The sequence below is a fragment of the Elgaria multicarinata genome, chromosome 5 (genome assembly GCF_023053635.1).
Source record: "Elgaria multicarinata webbii isolate HBS135686 ecotype San Diego chromosome 5, rElgMul1.1.pri, whole genome shotgun sequence".
NCBI lineage: Eukaryota > Metazoa > Chordata > Lepidosauria > Squamata > Anguidae > Elgaria > Elgaria multicarinata.
Window position 1 is genome coordinate 79,580,824 of NC_086175.1, and position 21,966 is coordinate 79,602,789.

The window sequence follows — 21,966 nt, forward strand, 5'->3', positions numbered from 1 at the left end:
ACTCATTTTTTGAAATTTCATTGTAGCAGATGATATTTTGTTCCAACAGATTAGCAAAATATAAAATTAAGAGTCATGAAATCATTTTTGGGACACCTTACACTTTGTTCTTGCATTGCATTTAAATGTTTCACAGTATTTGCTTTCCTAAATTCTGCTAATAGAAATGAGCACGTCGGTAAAAAGTAATGAAAACAAAAACAAAAAACGGTATTTATTTTAAAAAATGTATTAGGATAATCAGAAGACACTTTACTATAACTGAAATGGTATTTTCCACATTAATAATGCCTTCATGGTAAAAAAAAAAAGTGAAAATAAAATGTCACAGAAGGAGAGAATGAAATTAGCAAGCTAGAAGTGATAACATATATTTATAGATCATCCTACAACGGCAGTATCTCTGGGTAGCTAGTATATTTCTGGCTTTGGTGGCAGAATAAAAGCAGGAAAAAGGTTCATTATTATGGAATGGAGAAAGCCCTACATGGAAGCCATGTTTTACTGAAACATTAGACCCTGTTTGGGCATTCTGTTTTATTTGATTGACCCTGCATGGAATGGGAGAGTGGGGCTGCACTTCCCTTTTGGGCCTGCTTCATGTGATGCTAAATATGTGATATTAAGCATCTAAATAGGGCTTAGTATACTACCAAAGGTCAGAAAGTAAAAGAAAGGAAAAACAATAAAAATCCTTGACATCCAAGGATGAAAGTGTCAAAACTCATACTGGTAATTTGACGTTCAGACAAGAAAACAACCACCTATTAACTGAAATAAACTAGTATGTATGACTAGCAGATCTATTTTATAGGACCATGTTTACTGAACTACAGTAGTGATATTCAACCAGTTCTGAATAGGGTTTCCCTGCCAATTCAATATTAGTTTTGCAGTTTGGAGTGCTTTAGGATTCACTGCTGATGGATACACAACTGGCAGCTATAGCTTCTAGTGCCTTTCACAAAGGCTGCAATGCTATAGTCACCTACCCAGGAGTAATTGAACTAGTTGAACTGAAGGGAAATTACTTTGGAGTAGCCATGTATAGTTTTACACTGAAAATCTAACAGAAAATAGCACATGAGCGTAGTTTGCAGCCACTGCTAGTAGAAACAAACCATTCTTTCCCATCGAAAGTGCTAAATTAAGCTAGCTAGCTAGATATAGGTAGACAGGAGAGAGAGAGAAATACATCTTTACAGTACAGTATTAATTGTGTTAGCTGTCACTCATTCATTCCTGATGAGATCAGACTAAAATCTTAGTGAAAGCTGTCCAATTTAATTACATAGATTTTTATATTGTGAATAGATAAAGGATGGGGAAGTTCTGAAAATTTCTCTTCTATCTAAAACTGCAAAGGAATTTCAAATCCTATTCTTAATAATCTGATATATATATTTTCTGGTTCAAAGTCACTTAACCACATCTGACTCCACAATCCTAAAGCTCCCCCACCCCCACCCCGAAGCACCTCTAATGCAGTTGACAATTTCATTTCATTTCAACAAAGGGTGTGAGTTACATTCAAAAACCTGCCAATATTCATTATTAATAGTAGGTTTAGTCCCTTTTCAGGGCTTGTAGATTGAAAGAGCTGGCGATTAAATCCAATGCCGTGCTAGCAGGAGTCCACTGGTGCAATGGGGCAATCCCTCTCTCTTCTTCCCCTCCAGCCCTTGGTGCCACTCAGAAATCTCTTTCAGAGGGCTTCCCATCTGGAGCTGTTTTCTAAGGGGAGGGGGACACAAAAGCCTGGGTGAGGGCATTTCCCAATCCAGGTTCCACTAATGGAATTGCTTCAATCAGCAGAACGACAAGTGTTGGATGGATGCAACCCATTGCTTTTAAATTCAAAGGTAACTTTCAGCTAGAAATAAATCTTAAATATGAGTAAGATAAAATACTTCTTATATTTTTTCACTCAATAAGAAACAAGTCTTTCAAGAAAGCCAAGTTTTTTAAAAAAACAACAACCCACACACCTGTGTTTTGTATTTAAGTCAATTATTTTACAATCCAAAGTACAATTTCATATATTCGTTATATGGAATGTACCTGTGATATATTCCCAACAAACATTTTTCTAAAGTCCTGTTCTATAATTGTTTTAGAACCAATTACAGTAGGATCAGGACCCTATTTGCTGAGAATCTGAAAGTTCAACTATTTAAGGAGATTCAATCCACTTGAATAAATCTTAGTCAGAAACAGAAAATATATTTAATAAACCACCTCAAGTGTCATTTTGGGGTAGAAAGGCAGGGCACAAATCAAATAAATAAATACATCTGAATGCCATGAGTTACCGGATGATCTCTTTGACAAGGTGCACCTTGCGCCAACATTGCTAGCTAGTTAAAATTGCCTTCATTGGCAGCATACAATGACCTTAAATTAATTTTTGGATCATCTTGGCTGATGGTTTCACACACACACACACACACACACACACACACACACACACACACACACACATATGGTTTTATGAAAATGCTTTTCTTTTCACATTTTGTATACTGTGTTTTTAATGCCTTTCAGTTGTTTTAAACTGCCTAGAAAGCTTTGGCTATGGAGCGGTATAAAAATGTAATAAATTAAAATGGGGAAAAACGAAAAGTAAAGTCTGATCTTTTAAAACATGCTAACATTTAAACTGTTAGTCTTATTTTAATGAGCGTCCAATCCTACACAGCAAGTATGAGGAATGTGTGGCCCTTAAGATATTGTTGCACTAACTCCAATTAGCCAGCATAGCTAATAGTGGGGCATGATGGAATTTGCAATCCAACATTTGGATGGCCACACATTCCCCATTAAACCCAGTAAGAACATATGAAGATAAGAACTATGCTGGATCAGACCAAAGGCCTGTTTAGTCCAGCATTCTATTCACACAGTAACCAACCAGTTGCCTGTGCGTAGGGATGTCAGAGGAATCTGTCCAGGGGGTGGAACTTGCCAGGCTTTCCTCAGCTCGGCCCCCTGGACTTCAGCTCATTTCCCCATGACCTCCCCCATCTCAATCTGCATTGACTCAGGTCAGCTCATGGATTTTCCGTGTGTGTGTGTGTGTGTTTATTTGCATAAAAAGAAATTCTCACAAACTGCAGTTGCAATTTGCATTACCTAAACAATTATTGATCATAATTTGCTCAATTTGCACAAATTGGGGCAGCAAATTGCATAAGCAATTTCTTTTTACACAAGTTTTTTAAAACAGAAAAGTTCCTGGATTTCAGGAAATGCTTGGCCTGGAAATGCGAGCTGAATCGGGTGCTCAGCAGGAGTCCATCTCACCCCCAAAGAGCCAGATTTCACAGCGATGGATGTCTCTACATGTGGGAAACCCACAAGCAAGAAACATGTGTGTTCTCCAGCAACTGGTGTACATAGTCATACTGCCTCTTATACTGGAAGTAGTATACAGCCACCAGGATTAATAGCCATTATCCTCTAGGAATCTGTCTAATCCTCTTTTAAAGCCATTTTGTTGAAGGGAATTCCATAGTTTAGATATGCACTGTGTGAAGAAGTACTTCCTTTTCTATGCCCCAAATCTACCACAAATCAGCTTCATGGGATGACTCCAGGTTGTAGTATTATGAGAAAGAGAGAAAAATCTCTGCCTAGCCACTTCTCCAGTGAGGCTTACATCTGAGTAGACACACATGAAATTGCTTTTTTAATGAGTTAAAGAAAACGAACCCAGATGGTGCGTAGAAGAGGCACTAAAACAACATTATATGCATAGTAACTGCAGCACAGTCAGGCAGCTCTGCATCACTTGCCATAAAACCACCTCACACATTTACTGCCAAATGTCCAACCAAATCTGGGGCATTAAAATCTGTGGCAGCTTTGAAAAGCTCTAAGCTCATTATTGCTCTGCCCTCTACACGTTTCCTTGTTAAAAATGCACACATCCTTTACACTAAGGGTGGACAGGAAGAAGATCTCCAGATGTTTTGGACTTCAACTCGCATAATCCCCTCCCAGTATGGCCAATGGTCAGGAATGCTGCAAAGTGAGATCCGGAGATCTGCTTTCTGCCCACCCCTCCTTTACACAGGGCGAAATCAGAAACTGTGGAGCAGCTTCTGATCAGATCCCAGCACCTAAGTGAGCGTATCAGTGTTAGGTTTTTACTGGGTTCCTTTTAACCAATCCCAAGAGCTTGGTGTTGCCACTGCAGCTGATAAAAATGGGTTGTAATAAAAAAGTGTTATTCATTATATAGTTAAGACCAGAATTAATGGCCTATAGGATTTAAAGTAAAAAATGATATTCAATACCAAGCAAAGTCAGATTCCATTCTTACATCCAACAACTGAGTTGGATTCAGATTTAGGCGTGCACACCTGAGCAAGCAGAAGCAGACTTCTCCACCCTGTCCTCCCCGACAGTACCAGCTCTACTTCCCTGAAAATGCTATGCACAGCATGAAGGACCCTGCTGCAAGGACTGATCTATGGTATGAGAGATCTCCAAAAATCAGGCAGACACCTTCCATGAATGGAACTTTTCCATTCATGCAATGCAGATTCTTGGTCCAGTCCTTGGTAATTTAGTCTTTATGACTGCAGAACCAAGTACTCCTGATGAAATCTTTGTGGTTGCAATAATACTGTTTAAGGAACTTTAAATTTAATTACCTGATTTCCCCCTGTTGTTCTCAGCTCCTACTTCCCTTACAGGTTTGTGCATTAAAAAATGCCTGCCTGTTGCAATTTGTTAGTGTTTCCACAATACATTTCATTGATTCTGAAGAGCACAGTGGTGTTGATGAATAACACAAATACTTCCATGAGAAGAAAGATACTGTGGGATAGTCAGAAATCAGCTTGGAGTTTGTTAATCAGAACTCTCTGACACTGATGTGAGAAAAAGTGGCCCCATTTCGGTATAGGAGTATGGCTTCTTGTTTTCGTCGGTCGCCTGCATGTAATGAGGTCCTACACTGGGATAACTGTTCATAGCCATGATGCAGTTTCAAATGCATTGCACTGTTCTTAATATGTTCACTTGGTTTAGATCTAAAGAATGCCATGTGTCACCAGCTATAATGACAGGAAACAAAGCTCCAGGATGTATAATACTGCCATTTCTCAAATGTATGATATATACTACAGTATTGTTTTCTTGACAACATGTCCCGCACAAAAAGGCAATTTTTTATTAACAGTAATCAAAGAACTGACAGCTAAACAATTGCCATAAGCATAGATGGTAGGAGAGCCAAAGCAAGATGGTGCCTCAACTGTATACTTAGTTCTTCACTGCTACTATTTATTTCAGTTGCTGTTTATTTCAGCAGCAAAAGGTAGCTAGCTGTGGAAGTCAAGTTCATGGTCTACTCGTGCTTTCAGGACCATGTCTCAGTGAATTTCAAAAGGATCCAGACTCCTGATTAAACACCATTGTCTTTGAAGTCCATGAAATATATCCATTTGTCAAGAAATGTATTGCATGATGTAGTGCTGACGAACTAGCATCCACAGGAGAGATAAATAAATCAGTACAGACACTTGCAAGTCAGTCAGGCTTCAATGTCAGACATAAAGCAGATCAACTCTAGCAGTAAGCTAGTTCTTCAAGCAGCAGAAAAGCAGTGTAGACAAAAAGTGCTATCTGTATCAAAGGTATTATGAAAATTCCAGGAGGTGAAACAGATGGCCAAGATTTCCTAGGCTGAAAAGCTACCTTTGATGAGCAAGGGCTGTTATTCACAACAGCCACCAATGTGGAGAAGCTGATGGAAGCTCCCTTCTGGGTTATGGATGCAACATTCAAAACATTCCCCACATTCTTCAGGTAAATGTACTCTATCCATGCACCTGTTGGAAACAGCAGAAAATTCCAGAGTATTGCCATGTGTATATTCCTTATTGTCCACTGATTCAGTCATGTTACACCCGAGTCTTGCACTTGATGTGTGTGTGGGTTTTTTTTTTTTAATGGAAGACCTTGAATGGACTCTACAAGTGCAGTTCATTTTCAGTTTCACACAGGTACTAATCATTGCAACATGCTACAATTTCCTTAATGGGTTGATAAGTTTTCCACCCCTCAGGGGAAGAAATTATTTGTTGTAACCCATTTAAGAGTTGTTCAATATTTAGTACACAAAAACTAATCCTGAAGTAAAGATATTTTGTTGCTTTGGCTTTCTGTCCATCTGTAGACATAGCAGCTAATTTTAAAGATTTCAAAGTGGAAATGTCACTTTGTATGTACTGAAAATTACCTGATAATTATCATTACATACAGGTACAATAAATAAATTATTGAGAACATCAGACATAATTTAAGAAATGGTAGCAATATGAGACATGATTAATCACTGCTTTATGCTGGTGTTTTCATGCAACATTTTTGTTGGTTATATAAAGAGGTGACACAGGGCATTGTACATACCAAAACCAATACTACTTCTTCTGTTCTTGAAAGAGCCGGCATTGGTGTGCCTGTAATTGCAGGAAGGTAAAAAAAAAAAAAAAAAAGGAAAATAATGAAGATAAAAGATGCTTTAAATTTTTGTCATCAATCAGCTCAAAATAGACTAAAAATCAGAGGGGGGAAAGCAACTTCTAATTTTTTAAAAAATAGAACCAATAATTATCTAGAATGGAAAAATACGCTCAGCTTTGGTGGTAAAAGAAAACTGAATAGTTGCTCTTAATTTACATTTCCCATTGGATATTCCAGCTAAAGATGGTAAACAATTCACTGTAAAACCAAAATACAGTGAGACCATCACAAGTCTTCTTCTGAATGAGCAGGAGCAACCACTGTATTCCACCACGGTGATCATGTAACCTCATGTAAAAAAGAGCCTGTAGAAGGAGGACCCAGGAAAAAGACATTCTTGAATGCTTGGTGGATCAACTCAGAATCACCCCCTTTTGCTCCTCTTCTCCCCTTGTTCACAGAAACAGTTTCACTTTAAACTTCTGTTTTTCAAGCCCTTTGCTACTTCTCATCAGTCTATTTTGGTTATGGCTTTAATTTTATATTTGTCCGGTTTGTAAATAAATGTCTGTATATGTATGTTCTAAATGTTGGAGACTCCAGTCCAGAAGTATCTGAAAATAGATTACATAACATTCCAGTCTCAGAATTTGGCATTGTGTTGTGTTGTTTTAAAGATCAGAGGTGTATCTTCACTTGACTGGAGTCCCCAAAGTACTTCACAACTTTTACGAAATACACATATTTGCAATCCAATCAAGAAGCATAAAGTAATTATCAGCAGAACTATTAACACAACACATATTATTCACAGAGCTGGGAAAAATGAAAACATATCCATAAGAACAACTCTAAGAACCACCAGATGATGGGAAGCCATAAGATCCTCCGGATGATGAGAAACTACATTTGTGATACAATTACACCCAGACATTGTGCGTATAATAGCCAACATTTTTAAAAGGTCAGTTCCACTGATCACCTTGTTATAGGGCATGTCTACACCAGCCCTATATCCCAGGATCATCCCGGGATCGTTCCTTTGCATCCAAATGCCACGCAGGGGATCCTGGGAGCAGGCAGGGAGGATCCCTCCATTTTCCTGGGATAACCCTTAGGTGTAGAAAGGACCACAGTTGCAAGAACCATAAAATAGTATATGCTTATTCAAAATACAAACAAGGCAAAACCAAATTTCAGTTGAAGAGATAATGCTCTTTACAGAGTAATTCTATGGCCCTGGGGCACCATAGAATGCTACAGGTCTCTTCCTCCACAACACCAAGGAGGTAAGCAAGCTAAATGGGCTTAGAGGCTCATCTAGCTAAAATGCTTTTAAAGGAAGGTAGTGAAGTTGCAAAAGCTTCTGCTGTTCTCCTGCACTGCCTAGCTCTTGCCAGTAGGGCATAGGTGGAGGGCTCCAATCTTGAAGCCCTCCTTTTAAAAACCGGCAATACTCCTGAATTGCACTCTTAATGTACTAAGTATATTCCTCATATTTAAATTCATTTCATGCCTCATCTAGGTGAAAACCTAGATGAAAATCATGTGTACGTTGGTATTACCAACCACACCAACTATACAGTATATGTGATTATTTTCATGCAAGAACTAAACTTTCTCAATTACTGGTATGCTAATATATTTTGGTTACTAATTAATGTCTTCTCATTGTGATGACACTCATTGTGATAGCTTTGTGAAAGCACTTAGAAATGGTCATGTCTAACACTACTGCCCCTGTCTTGGGAGAAGATGTTTCAGGTAATCAATCAGAATCAGATTCAGAACTAGAAGATACAGCGCCAGACACCAGCCAGCCTGTTTCAGTGGGGGAGGAAGCTCTCATGGGTGATTCCCCAGCTGGGAGTCAGCCCTCTCCAGAGCTTATTTCCTCAAGGCCAAATCCTACACACTCAGTGAGAAGTGAAGTTTCTTCCGGAGGTGAGCATCCCGACAAGCTACCTGATGCTACGGTCCGCCAGAAGCTCAAACGCATGGCGCAGAAGGAAAGCGTGAGAAAGTTGGTTCGATTATGCCAGAACTTGCCTCTGCACCAGGCTCCCTGAATTTATGGGCGTTTGGGAAGTGGTTTCCTATTCTTCTTGAGATGACAATTGTCTTGTTTAGTTTGCATAGTTTTGCCTAGGGGAATGTTTCCAAGAAGGTAGACTCGCTTGGTAGAAGAGACATTTGTTGCTTAATAAAAGCTTTGTGGATTACTTAGCAAGCCTCATCATTTGCCTCCCATCAAAAGCAGGAGTTTTCTGAGAAACATGACAGAAATTACCATTGCCAATAATTTAAAAGAGTCTAATTCAAAACATAAATTATATGTATTATGAATAGAACTGAATTTAAGAGAATAACAGCAGTCAGGAACTTGTACCAGCACACTTCCCATTGGAATCATATCTCATACTCAAGACATCAAAATGGACATAGACCTTTTTCGAGCCAAACATGCAATATTGATTGTATTGCATTTCCCACCTTCATGTATCTTCCATTCTACTAGGTTGAGACCCTTCCCCCTTTTGACTGATGTTCTTGTATAACAACTGCATTAATTTCACCTTGAAATGAACAAAAGAAAATCCACGGAACATAGAAGGGCAGGACTCACACTTTCTTTCTTAACACACTATAGTATCATCATTTATTTCACAATCTATCTCTGATGGAGTTTAATGGGGCGGAGAAGGAGGAATATAGATTGCCTGAATAACACATAGTGGTACATTAGAGTCAAGTGGTATATATTAAGGTACACTGTATGCTATTAATTTCCCCACATCTGACATATTAGCCATAACCTTACTATTATTTACATAGTGTACAGACCCAGAAACCTATTGAAACTGAGATGAACAATCTTGCCAGGTCATTTATTTGAGCATACTGATAACATTTTATCAATGTCTCTTAGGACACTCTCTACTACTAAAATTACATTTTAAAGTAATTCTTAATTCTCTCAGAATAAAGATATATTAGCTACTTCAATCTTATTCAGAAAGTTACTTTAAAAAATAGGAGAAGGAAACACAAATAGAGATTCCTCAAATCTGGTCGCTCTGTTACTCTGGTCCACTCATTACTATGACATCTTTTAAGGATGTCAACATCTGCCTCCTCAAACTTCATCTAAATTACATATATGCCTTCCAGAATACTGTATTTGCTATCAGTGGAAGTAAACTAAAATCTTTACTCAGAAACAGGAAAGCTGGGAGAAAGGAAGATAAATCCCAAGAACAGCAAATAAAAAGAGATGTAGTAAATAAAGCACCTGGATGGAATGAGCCACCTACAAGAAATAGGAGGGCAACATGTTATGAAAAACTTTACTGTACATTTCTATACAATATCTCTTGTAGTGCAAGGGTCAACATAAGCAGTGATGGAAGTAAAGAATACTCAATACTAAAGGTCATCCTGTCTTATGCAGTTATAGCCATGGGAGTGGCATAACATGGGGTGGGTTAAGAAACCCATTTGAGATTATATTTTACAGAAGGGGAGGGGAAAACCATACATTGCACTCTTTTGAGTTCATGGAACATGAGTTTGCATTTGTGGTTCTGACTTCACATTTGTCATACAAGTAGAGTACTCGCATAAACAGGAATTCATGCAAGTGGAGTGCCCATGAGTGACCTTAGTTTTAATCATCCATAAGACTGAATAGTCCGAACAATCAGGAGTGCAGCTACTTCCATGTTCCAATTCTGATGCAGAACAGCTACAAACACCAGTTCTAAATAATCACCACTTGCTGCAAACCATTCTTCTTGGGAGAGCAGAAGTTCAAACATCTTCTCCAATTACACCAGCACATATAAGGTAAATGTGGTCAGTTGCTAAAAAGAATAAATTATATGAGAAGGTAGATCCACAGTGGTGGCTGGAGCACCTGACTTTGAAGGCACCAGGAGCGGCACTAGCAGTGAGACTGCACACCAAGCTGCATTGTGTATGGCAAGCCTTATTTGCTGTCATTCAGTACCATGTGTGGTGATAGTTTCCATCCAGAGGCAAGATTGGATATGAAAGATCTAGGGATGCATGAGAAGTTCTTTTTAATTCAGTTTTGATAGGAATTGATCCGAATTTGAAACGTAGCCCAGGACAAAAAGAACTAGATATTTTAAAAAGATCAAATGTGGGAGAAACCAAAACTGACAGATTTGCCCCCTCAGCCCAAGGCTCTGAGTGTGGAACTCTTAAAAGTCTGAATTTTAAGAGTTACACATTGGTTTGAATCACTGTGTGTTCAGCTATGTTAGTGCTTAATTAGGTTGCCTCCTCTTTTCTGACAGGTTCCTCATCTTTAATAGCTATATGACCATGAGGAACCTCGTTGTCCTCTTCAGTGCTATAACTATTGAATTTGGTTGGTGCAGATGGGGGAAATTTTAGTTTCAGTTCAATTTTAATAAGAATTCACCAAAAAAATGCATGGAAAGAACTTGACATTTTTAAAAATTGAAGATAGAAGAACCTGAAACTGACAGATTTTTCCATTAACAGGAAGGTCAATATTCCTACTCTTTTCCTATGCAGAACAATTAAGTGTAATCCTATACAAGAACATTGAGTTCAATGGGATTTATTTACAGGTAAATAAATGCAGCCTTAATGGTTCTTAATGGTGTACAAAATGTAATGAACTATTGCATTTATGGTTATCCTCCTTACAGGGCCCTAGGCCTCATGACTGAATAAGAGATATAAAATATAAAAGCCATGTCATGAGTGTGTGTTACTTCCCCAAAGAACCTTTATCTTATACATACCCTTTTTGAAAAATACTTATCTGCACAAGGCAGGGTAGTGCATTAAGAGTTTGGTATTTTAGAGTCAAAGAGCTCATAACAAGCAAAAATGATAATGGGATATTTGAAACGTAGCACAAGGTTAAGACAATTGAAAAAAAGTGTAATTGAGGGGGTAGAGAATGATAGTGTTTATATCCATCCTGATTAGCTTACCAGTAGGGTTTCAAAGTAGGTTACAGTATTTTAAAAATCAGAATTTATTAGTCAACTGACCATACATAATGAAGGACAAGTCATAAAATACAATAAACACATAAAATGAAGTAAAAACTTCAACAAAACATGTACAAAAATAGTTAACAGCAGCTGAACAAGCAGGAGAAAAAATAATGCTGTTGGGATAGTACTAGGTGAGGAAAAGCTGGGATTGGATTTCACAGAAATGCTAATGAAGTTGTGAAGGTTGAGTTCTACAATGGACACAGAAAGACTTTCCCCAGACTACCTCCTTTCCACTTTCTGTGGTATCAGAACTTGTAATATTATCTTTATATTTAGAAATGTTATCACCCTGGTCTTCCAATAACAGAAGGCTCCAGGATCAAGGATCTGATGTGCCAAAACAATATGCCAAATATTCTCAAAGACAACGGTAATTCACTATAGTTACAAAACTAGGGTTTTTTTGCATTAAATTCTGCTCTAGCATCCACAAACAAACTTAATATGGATAACTTCCACTGACTTTAAGAGCAGTACTTATCTTTGCAGTTGGTTTCCTGGATTGCACCTTCAGGAACCAAAATAAGAGAGAACGTTGGGAAAAAATTCTGATGTTCCAGATAAGAGGAAAGCTGGTGAGAAATGTGCTCTCAAATTACAGCAGGAAAATTTCTAGAGGTTAACAGCACAATCCTCTGCACATCTATTCAGGAGCAAATACCATTAAATTCAGTGAGACTTACCCACAGGTAAGTGTGTATACATTCGCAGTCTAAAGTTACATTCTTCAAACGTACTCCCTCATTTTGGAACTTTCATGGTTACATTTCTCTTTATTTTACTTCTTATCTATAATGCCAAAGTTTTCATGCTATTGTGTATAAGTATCTTGTAAACAAAATATACCTTTCAACATAAACTCATATTTATATTTAAGCCTCTCCTCCAGGTTTTTTTTTTTACTAATTAGACTTATTTAGGCTTTCTTCAGTATAATCGTGATCCTTGCAGAAATTCAAGATATATTATTTTACCTTGTCACCTTCAGAGAATGTTATTCCATCAATGGCTCTTTTCCAAGTAATTTCAGGGACAGGTTCTCCTTCTGCCTCACATATGAGGGTAGCTTGGCCATTTTCAAAGGTGGTTTCATTTTTAAGCTGTATTATTTGAGGCTGTACTGTTAGAAATATAAATTATATTATTCATTCTTGATTTGAGCAAGTATAAACAACACAATGACAACACAAACAATACAGTGGTGGTCAAAATTGTAGACACTTTTTGAAATGTTCATGTTTTGCAACTTTGCATGCTTATAGAAAATGTTCTGTTTCACGAAATTCAAATGTTTATATATCAGTTGAAAGACCTGATTCACGTAATACAACAATGCTGCTTCTTTTCCTGGGTGTCCAATCAACTCTTTTCTTTGGTGTCATGTACGTACGTACACTTTTAATTTGAGAAATACCTCAAATATCCACACAATCTCCAATTGCGCTTCAGTTACAGAACAAACAGCAAAACTGACTTTCTCCAACTTGAAACATGCTGTTGCACCATGTCCTGCTTGGTTGTTCTCTGGTCAACAGCTGGTTGGCCACTGTGTGAACAGAGTGCTGGACTAGATGGACCCTCGGTCTGATCCAACATGGCACTTCTTATGTTCTTATATGTACACTGAGAGTGTGCCTTCTCCCTTACCAACTTGCCAGGTCACTGAGGTCATTAGAAGGCATACTCCTGGTGGTTCCACATGGACCTATGGCCAGATTGGAGTCCACTAGGAGAAGAGCCTTTACTTAGGGTGATTATATGAAAAGGAGGACAGAGTTCCTGTATCTTTAATAGTTGCATAGAAAAGGGAATTTCAGCTCTCTTGACCAGATACAAAAGACGGCAGGGCTCCTGCAGCTTTAACTGTTGTGATGAAGAGGGAATTTCACCAGGCGCTGCATGCATACAAACGACACCTGCTGAAATTCCCTTTTCTATGCAACTGTTACAGGAGCCCTAATTTCCTTTTCATATGGTCACCCTACTTTCGTATGGTAGCCCCGTTTCTTTGGAACTCCCTGCTCCTGGAGGTCAGGCAGGCACCAACACTGTACTGCCTCCTGCACCTCTTGAAAACAACTCTTTTCCAGGAAGCATTCCTCAACTGACCAGCCACTGTTTTCATTGGTATATAGTTTTAAATTGGGGGGAAATGCTGTTTTACTCTTTTTATTTTTTGTTAATGTTTTATTCCTATGTTCACAGCTCCAGAATCTATTTTAGATATGGAGTGGTATATAAATAGGAAGAAAGAGAGAGAGATATAAAACCACCCTTACCAAAAACTTGCAGGAATGTCTGATTTGTCACTTTTCCTGCTTTATTTCTTGCTTCACAAATATAAGGACCAGCATCAATATTTTTTATGTCTCTAATGGTCAATTCTGTATTGCTTCCTCTTAATGCATATTTTTCATTTTCTTCAATACGTTTTCCTTTCCTAAAGGATAAATAGGATTTATAATCACAACGCATATTTTTTCTCATCTGAAAGGTCATCCTCCACCCTCTGATCTGGAAGTGCCAAGCACTTAAATATTATTACTACCACAGAATAGACTACTGACAAAACAAGTATACAAAATCATAGCTCACTAGCAAATGATCAATTATAACTATGCTATTTTTTTAAAAAAAAATTATAGTCTGTAATTTGCATACTTGCATACCTGATCAGAATAGACTACACATATTAATATGGAATATGATGACATCAATGTATGATTAGTTTCAAACAAATCAAATTTAACTTATCAGGCATTCCAATATACTTATTGAATGCCAGGGTGAGGCAGGAAGGTTTGAATATATGCTCCAGGGCTACTGAACCTACTACTTATAATCATTCTGTAACCCAAGATTGCCTCAACTGGTACAGGGCCGGCACTACTATTAGGCCAACTAGGCAGCCACCTAGGACGCAGACCTCAGAGGGGCACAATACTGACCTTTAAGGGTCAGTTTTAAACAAATTAGCTGTTTTAAGAAAACATAATAAAAGCAAAATATAATAGTTCAGAAACTCTTCTTGAACAGCTGAATCGAAGTTGACAATTTGGGGGGGGGGTTGTAAGTAGCTCATCTTCCATAGGGTGCCAAATATTCTGACACCGGCCCGACTGTGGACAATTTAACTACAAGGTCCAGAAACTGATGACAAAGGTATTCTGTTCCCAACAAAGGAAGCATTTTGAGGGTCTGGGATAGCAGCTTCTCTCCTATTTGCCTCAACATGCATACTAACAAAAGGATTACAATTTCAATAAAACTGAACTTTTTTTGGCCTGATGTAGGACAAAGAGAAACCTGCAATATTAGTGACTTTTCTATTTCATTATTGAAAATTATCACCTGTTAATACAATACAAAATTTGTGTTTTCCAAGTTATGGGAAGGGGAAAAAATACCCCACAAACTGAATTCTGCATACTATCTCATAAACAAACACAAGAAGCATAGCGCAAAACAAGAAAAAAAGCATACTCCTCACACAAGGAAAAAATCCCCGAGGAAATAGGAAATTCTGCTTGTATCAGGATGCAAGAATTTGAACACTGATAGCAAAAGTTGCAGAGCATTCTGTGAGATATAAGTAATTCAAGGAAAAGAAACATAATAAAAGAAGGCAATAATGTACATTTTTTGAAAAATAAACTTCAGAAATTATTTTTTAAAAGGCATCAGGAAGACTTCTTTTATCAACGGTAATTTCCCCTAAAGATAGCAGCTTCATTAAATTTGCTAAACCATTTGCTTTTATTCAGAAATGGAATCTGTATGCAGAAATGGTTGGATTTATAGGGTCAGATGTCAAATGCTGCGATACGAAGAAAAACATTTCATCCAGTAACCCACTAACTCTCAATATGGGAGCTTCTGCTGAGGCCTATAATATAGGAATGGTGTGCACAACTCTTCAATAATTTTCAGCACTGAAACTGTTGCTGTGAATGCTTCGGGCAAGAGTTAAAACTGGAATTACTTATTTCTTCTTTAAAATGTATGTACTGGTATACGAACCGATTATAGATTTTATAATATGTACTTTTAATATATAACTATAATGTTTGGTAAAATAGTTTTCCTTGTGAGAACAGCAACCCTGGTTGCGGGAATGTGGAGTGTGGGAACTAATGAGGAAAAACACAAAATTGGGATTTAAACAGGGCCACATTTATTGATAGATCTGCAAAAGGGGTGACAACCAGCAAGCCCACACTGCCTACGGGGAGGGAGTCGTGCTTCGAAGAAGAGAAGTGGAGGGGTGCAATCTCATAAGTAGGTTCCAATTCCCCTCCCCTCCTTGATGGCACCACGAGGAGGCCACCAATGGCGTGCCTTCATGCCTCGTCTCGCCACCCCCACCCGCAACAGCCTCCCCACCCCCAGCCTTTACCAGGTGCGGGAGTAAGGTGTTTTCATTTTCAATAACTACTTTTTAATGCAACATAACTACCATCTGGGTCCAACTTCTAATGTTCAAAATTGTAGAAGACAATTTTGGATAATTTCAAGTTTCCTTTTGTGTAATGCAATCTGAACAAAATGTACTGATAGAAGAATTCAAATTTTGATAATCTTTAACTTTAAATTGAGAGCTAATGTGATATAGTGATAAGCATGTTGGACTGGGAGTCAGGAGATCTGGACTTTAGTCCCTCCTCGGGCATGGAAGCTCACTGACTTTGGGCCAGCCACAGGCTCTCAGCCTAACCTACCTCACAGGGTTTTTGTCGTGAGGATAAAACAGAGAGGAGGAGGATTATGTAACACCGCTCTGGGTAACTTGGAGGGAAAAAGGCAGGATATAAATATAATAAATATAAAAAATACCATATAACTTGTTATCATCTCATGTCTCTTGAGAAAATTGAGAGTCTCTAGGAATGCATTTGGAATAACCTCTGAGGGGGACCCACTTTGTTCTGCACTTCATGGGAAAATCTGAACTCACATCTATTCCCAGCCTAAACCTGACATACTAGCCACTATGTCAGTGGAGCTCAGATATAAACAAAATGACTAACATTTTATGTTTGGTACCTTTCTTTTATTTATAGCATTCAGTCACTCTCATGTGTTAATTTAGATGGTTTCAGATAGCAGAGAGCCTGATTCTGTAAGATATTTAGAAACATGTCCATCCAGAATAAAATCAGACAGGCCAGAAAGAAAAATTCATGTTCCTTCCATTTTATTTTATATTCCATTTAAACTCAAAAATTAATTTTTATCTCACGATTTAATAATACTCATGCTCATTGCAATTAAATACTCTGATGAACATATTTGAACTTACCTATACCAGTTGATTTCAGGTTCAGGAGAACCAGTGGCTCTACAGAATAAAGTAATTGCCTCTCCCCGATCTGCTGTAGCATTAAAGGACTTCTGGAGCAATGTAATAGCTGGAGGAACTGGACAAAATGTGAAAAAATACATGTGAGGTTAGGTAACAGAATACTCACTGGTTTCTCTTGCTATATAAAACAATCCCTCTACAACAATTTCATTTGAAAATACAACATAAAGCCAAAGATGGTGGGGAGGGTGGATAGAACTGAAGTGTTAGAACAAATTTCTTTACCATCCTGAAAAAATAATAATGATGCAGTTGAAGTGTTAAAGCAAAAATTCTTTACCTTCCTGAAAACATTTAATGGTAATATTTTATTTTACTGACATCAAGAATGAACCCAATTAACAGCTTATAGTTCTGGTTTCAGACTTCTATTTGTTTCTTTTATTGCATGTTTTAAAGTTATTTTCAAAACAATTTCACTTCTGTGGAGAGAAGTTGCAATTCACAGTTTTGTTATTTTACATTATTTGGGGTGTGTGTGTGAGGTTTTAAATGTTTGATGAAACACAATGAACTTATTCATTATTAGCTTAATGTATTTGCTGCATTTTTAGGTTAGTAACAGAGGTAATGGGGAGAAATGAGTCACACTTGCATAATTTCAATTTTTAAACACTTCTAAAATGCACAGTGCTTTAGTTACTATGGAAGCCCATCTAAGCAAAGTAGCCCTGCTTCTTTTGGAAAGCTCATCCACACATCTTGACTCCCAAAACTAGATGCCCCTCCCAACACCAAACACCAGAGTAAAGGCAGTCCACCAAAACAGGACTTTTCAAATCTATTCACTTGGCTAAGCCTGGATGCCATCTGAATTTAAGAACCTGTTCGTAAAAGTGGGCGAAATCGCAGCGTGCTCGCCCCACTGCTCATGCAGCCCACCTGCTTGAGCCCCTGTGGTGAACTCATGAGTACTCAGTGGCCACCTGCATTTCCTTGCTGCATTAATTACAGCCGCCATTAACGCAGCGGGTGGTAGTACACAATTTCCCGATCATCCAGATAGGGCACATTTCCCCCCCCCACTCTGTTAATAACAGCCACCATTAGCATGAAAATGGGAAATGCACATTTTCTGGACCCTCAAAAAATCGCACTTCCTCCCCCTCCTCCAATGGAGGCCTTAAAGGCCCTATTAATGCAAGGGTGAACCTTGCAAGGCAGGAGGGGGAATATGCGATTTCTGGAGCTGACAGAAAATGTTCTTACAGAAAGCTGCCATTAACGCTGTGAGGGGAAAGCTTATGATGCTGGAAGCTCTGGCAGAGCTGTGTCCATGTGCTCACAGGGAGCTTATGAGCATTTGGGTGTGGGCACTCTCTCAGGCTGAGTGCATCTGACTTGGTCTGTGAGGGCCGGAGATGGGGGGGGGGTTCTGCTGCCCTCGAAGACCCAGTTGGATGCTCCTGCCATCCCTACCTGTTTGTAATGCTCTCCCACCCAAAATATGAAAAACATTACCCTCCAAGTTCTTTTACAGGCACAATTATCCACATCTTATATAAAAGTACCGTAGTGTTAGGCTTATTACTTGAGATCTACCAGATCAATATTGTTCATCTTTGTTTTAAACCGAAGCTTGAGCAATGCAGAAAAAAAATGAAAGTTTGAAAAAGTTCAATTTTGAACTTTGGACAGCTTGGGAAGGGAGAGGAATGAAGCAAAGGGAAAGTTAATGCATACAATGTGACATGTGACACAGAGTGTGTAGGCACGTGTAGTACTGCTTACTCCCATGAGCTCTTAGAGTGGTGGGACGATGAAAGGGCAGCACAGAATGCTGCAAAATTAGCAGAAGGAAAGCCAGTAGATGGTAGGGTAGGTAGAGAAGAGAGGCTGACTAGAAAGAGATGAAGGACAACAAAGGAAGAGGAGAGAAAAATCTTACATCCCATGTTTTTTGCCTCAAATTTCAAGAAATGGTAAATGATCTTTTTAAAAAGTACATCTTTTCTGTTTTCACTTTTGGCAGTTTATTTGTAGTGCATTTATTTTAAAAGTGTAAAGTTGTATTTTTATCCAGTCATTCTCATACCACTAGTCCCCGTGGCGATGCAGAATTTGCACTAGTACACACAGAGAAGTTTTTATCTGCAGATTATTTTACTTCATGTCCTGGACAAAAATTGCTACTCACATAGTGCAAAGCAAACATCCCTTATGGTAACTTTTGAAACAATCCTTCTCCCCGATGCTTTGGGTATTAAATGCAAATTACTCATAAAAAGGGCACAAAAGCAAATATATCACTCAGGTCTTCCTAAGAACAAAACCCTAAATGCACAGGCATCAGGGTGGTGGAGGGAAGGAGGATGTGTGGGAATGGGTGAACTCACCAGATCCCACCTCATCATAAATGCTTGCTGGAGCCCTGCCGACTGCTCAATCCTGTTTGGCACATTGTGCAAGCCATCAACCATTCCGTGGGCAAGCGGCGTCCCTCATCCCACGAGCTACCATGCTTTGTGTAATTTTGCATAAATGAGGGTATTTATGGCCATTTCATGCAAATGAGCCATCACTGCCACTCATCCCTGCCTGTCGGCCCATGCGAGCTCCTAAAGGGTTCAGCAAGTGAACCAAGAGTGCCCCACCACCACCACCTGCTCCTCCTTGCATGCCAGCATTTTTACGGAAAATCAGGGCTCTGACTTCTTTGTATATTTATGTTGTGCAAAATGGTGGCCATAAAAGGGCAATTTCCACAATATTAGAGGTATAGTGGGGTCTAGGCATGGGAGAGTCTGCTGGACTCCTAGACCCAGTCGGGCACCTGCACCATCCCTAGAAATCTCTTAACCTTGAGCCCCAACCAGAGCCTCGACAGCCCTAGGTTGGAGAGACCTGTGGATATTTTGTAAGCCGCCCCCTCCTCTCCGTGCCCACTGGAATGCCCTTTCCCTTTGAGGGGGGAGGAGAGGAGGTGGGGAGCTTGAACTCCGGGGTCTGAATTCAGAGCACTGTCCCCAACTCGGGATCCAGGAATCGAAACTATTATGTACCCCACATCAGACTCTGTCTAGGGAGCATAAGATTGCTCTCCAAGTGTTCTTTAATTCCCTCTTCAAATAACTGAGTTCAAATCTAGTAGTGTATTGGGACAAAAAAATTAACATGGGGTACTTTCTTGTTTACTAAATACAAGTGAAATAAACCTGATAAATTAAATCAAGCCTAGGGCATCTGAAACTTTTCTGATACCATTTAGACAAATTTCCAGAAAATCTTTCAATTTAATTTCTCCCCCTGAAAACCCACATCACTGTCAACATATACCGCCCCCCCCACCCCGGGCAAAGAAGCTTCTTAAAATGCAAATCATCTTATAATGGCCTGGTTGATGCAACTCACATGCACCAGCATGTTTAAATTAACATAATTTTAAAGCAAATAAAAATGGAGCATTCTAGTGCACATCAGTGTAAAGATTCTGATTAATGTCAATTCACTTACTTTAAATGAAAATGTATCCTAACACAAATCCCTGACATAGTTATACAGATGAACTGCAACTGTGCACTGATGTGAGACAGCAGTTTCAAATTAGCTGTCAAGTAGTAATGTTCTTTTTCGATAAATGTACTTAATTCTTCTAAACAAACTACAGTTCATTTTCAGTGCTTGAATTCTATCAGCTTAAACTTCACCCGGAAAGTTTGGCTTCTGCAGTTCTTGCCTAAAACTACTCTTCTGGAACCTGTCTCTAATATGGTACAAATGACTGTGCAAAATAGTCAAGGGGTTTAATCATGAATGGAAGGAAAATGGCCACAAGCACAGTGTCACAGGGAACTTTCCAAAGTGCTATATTAGGTAGGTTATAGAGTACTTATCAAACTTTTGCTTGTACAGAACCTTGCACAAATTCTTCTGCAAGTTCTTGCATAAATGGAAAATAATTTTAAAAAACACTTTACAATTATGAGACTTGTCTCCTCCTTTTTATCCTTCCCTAGAGCCCACTATGCATTTTTATTTTTATTTTGTAAAGAGTCATATAACAGAATCTTCTCAGTCTCTAAGACAGGGACATGCACTCTGAAGTATAAATAGTAGAGACAGTGTGGAGGAAACCATAGCCAATCTACCTAATAACTTGCAGCACATAAATGGCTCACCGCACGAAACAACCCACACACAGAAGCAATTGTAAGCAGCCTTCAAATTACAATTATTTAAAGTGAAATGAACGAAACTATATTAAGAACTAGTGTACATTAAACCTTTAAATGTTAGGCTCTAAACTGTTCACTTTTAGCATTGGTAATGGCAATTTAAACTTTATAACATACTGTGATTTATTTATTTTTTGACATGACGGCATTATGCATTTCAAACATGGCCTTTAAAAGTTCCTGTAGCTACAATATAAATGCCTTAAGTAGATTGTTATTGGGAATAGGAAAATGTCTTCACTAGAGCATGGGAGGTTTAAATGCATAATCAGTTTAAATGAACTGCAATTAATTGCTAACTACATATCACACACAACACACATTTGTATAGATTAAAATTCAAAATGAAACATATTGCCTTTTAATTATTTGTTTCATGCACTATGTTTACAACTGCTTATCCATAATAAAAATGCAATTTAGCATTAAAATCAGCTTCCTTACCAGGACTAGAGGTAACATCCATTTAGAGGATCCAAGAAACTATAGTTACTTATGACCAGCCTAACTTCTATTCCAAGTAAATTGGTTCAGTGTTCTTAAACCTAGAACTGTTAAATACATAAGAGAACAGACTTGCTGAGGGCCAAACAAGGGAAGCCTGCCTTACCAGCCTTTTAGAATTACTTAGAGCAGCAACAAACATATCTGCTAGGATAATCTGCTAGTCACTGTATACTTGGAATTCGAAAAAGCATTTGACAAAGTTCATCACCAAAAGCTCCTGAGAAATCCTAGCAGTCTGTCACAAGAGATGGGGACAGGTCCCTTAAGGATCAGTAACTGGTTAGAGAAGAGGAATAAAATAGAAATAGAAATACAAGAGGAGAATAGAAATGAATTGATTTTTCCACCATTCCTCCCAGCTGCATTTTTGTATAGCTGTTTCTTC

At 38.5% G+C, this 21,966-nt stretch overlaps 1 protein-coding gene across 3 annotated transcripts in view; it reads right to left on the reverse strand.

The window, feature by feature from the left end:
• Positions 1–21,966, reverse strand: part of NCAM2 (neural cell adhesion molecule 2) — a 299,824-nt gene that overhangs the window by 101,344 nt on the left and 176,514 nt on the right. For all 3 annotated transcript variants that reach the window (XM_063126744.1, XM_063126746.1, XM_063126745.1), the window contains 3 exons: positions 16,837–16,954; positions 13,817–13,977; positions 12,512–12,657 (listed from right to left, as the gene is read on the reverse strand). In XM_063126744.1, the coding sequence (XP_062982814.1) occupies positions 12,512–12,657; positions 13,817–13,977; positions 16,837–16,954 (425 nt within the window). The remainder of the gene's footprint in view (positions 1–12,511; positions 12,658–13,816; positions 13,978–16,836; positions 16,955–21,966) is intronic.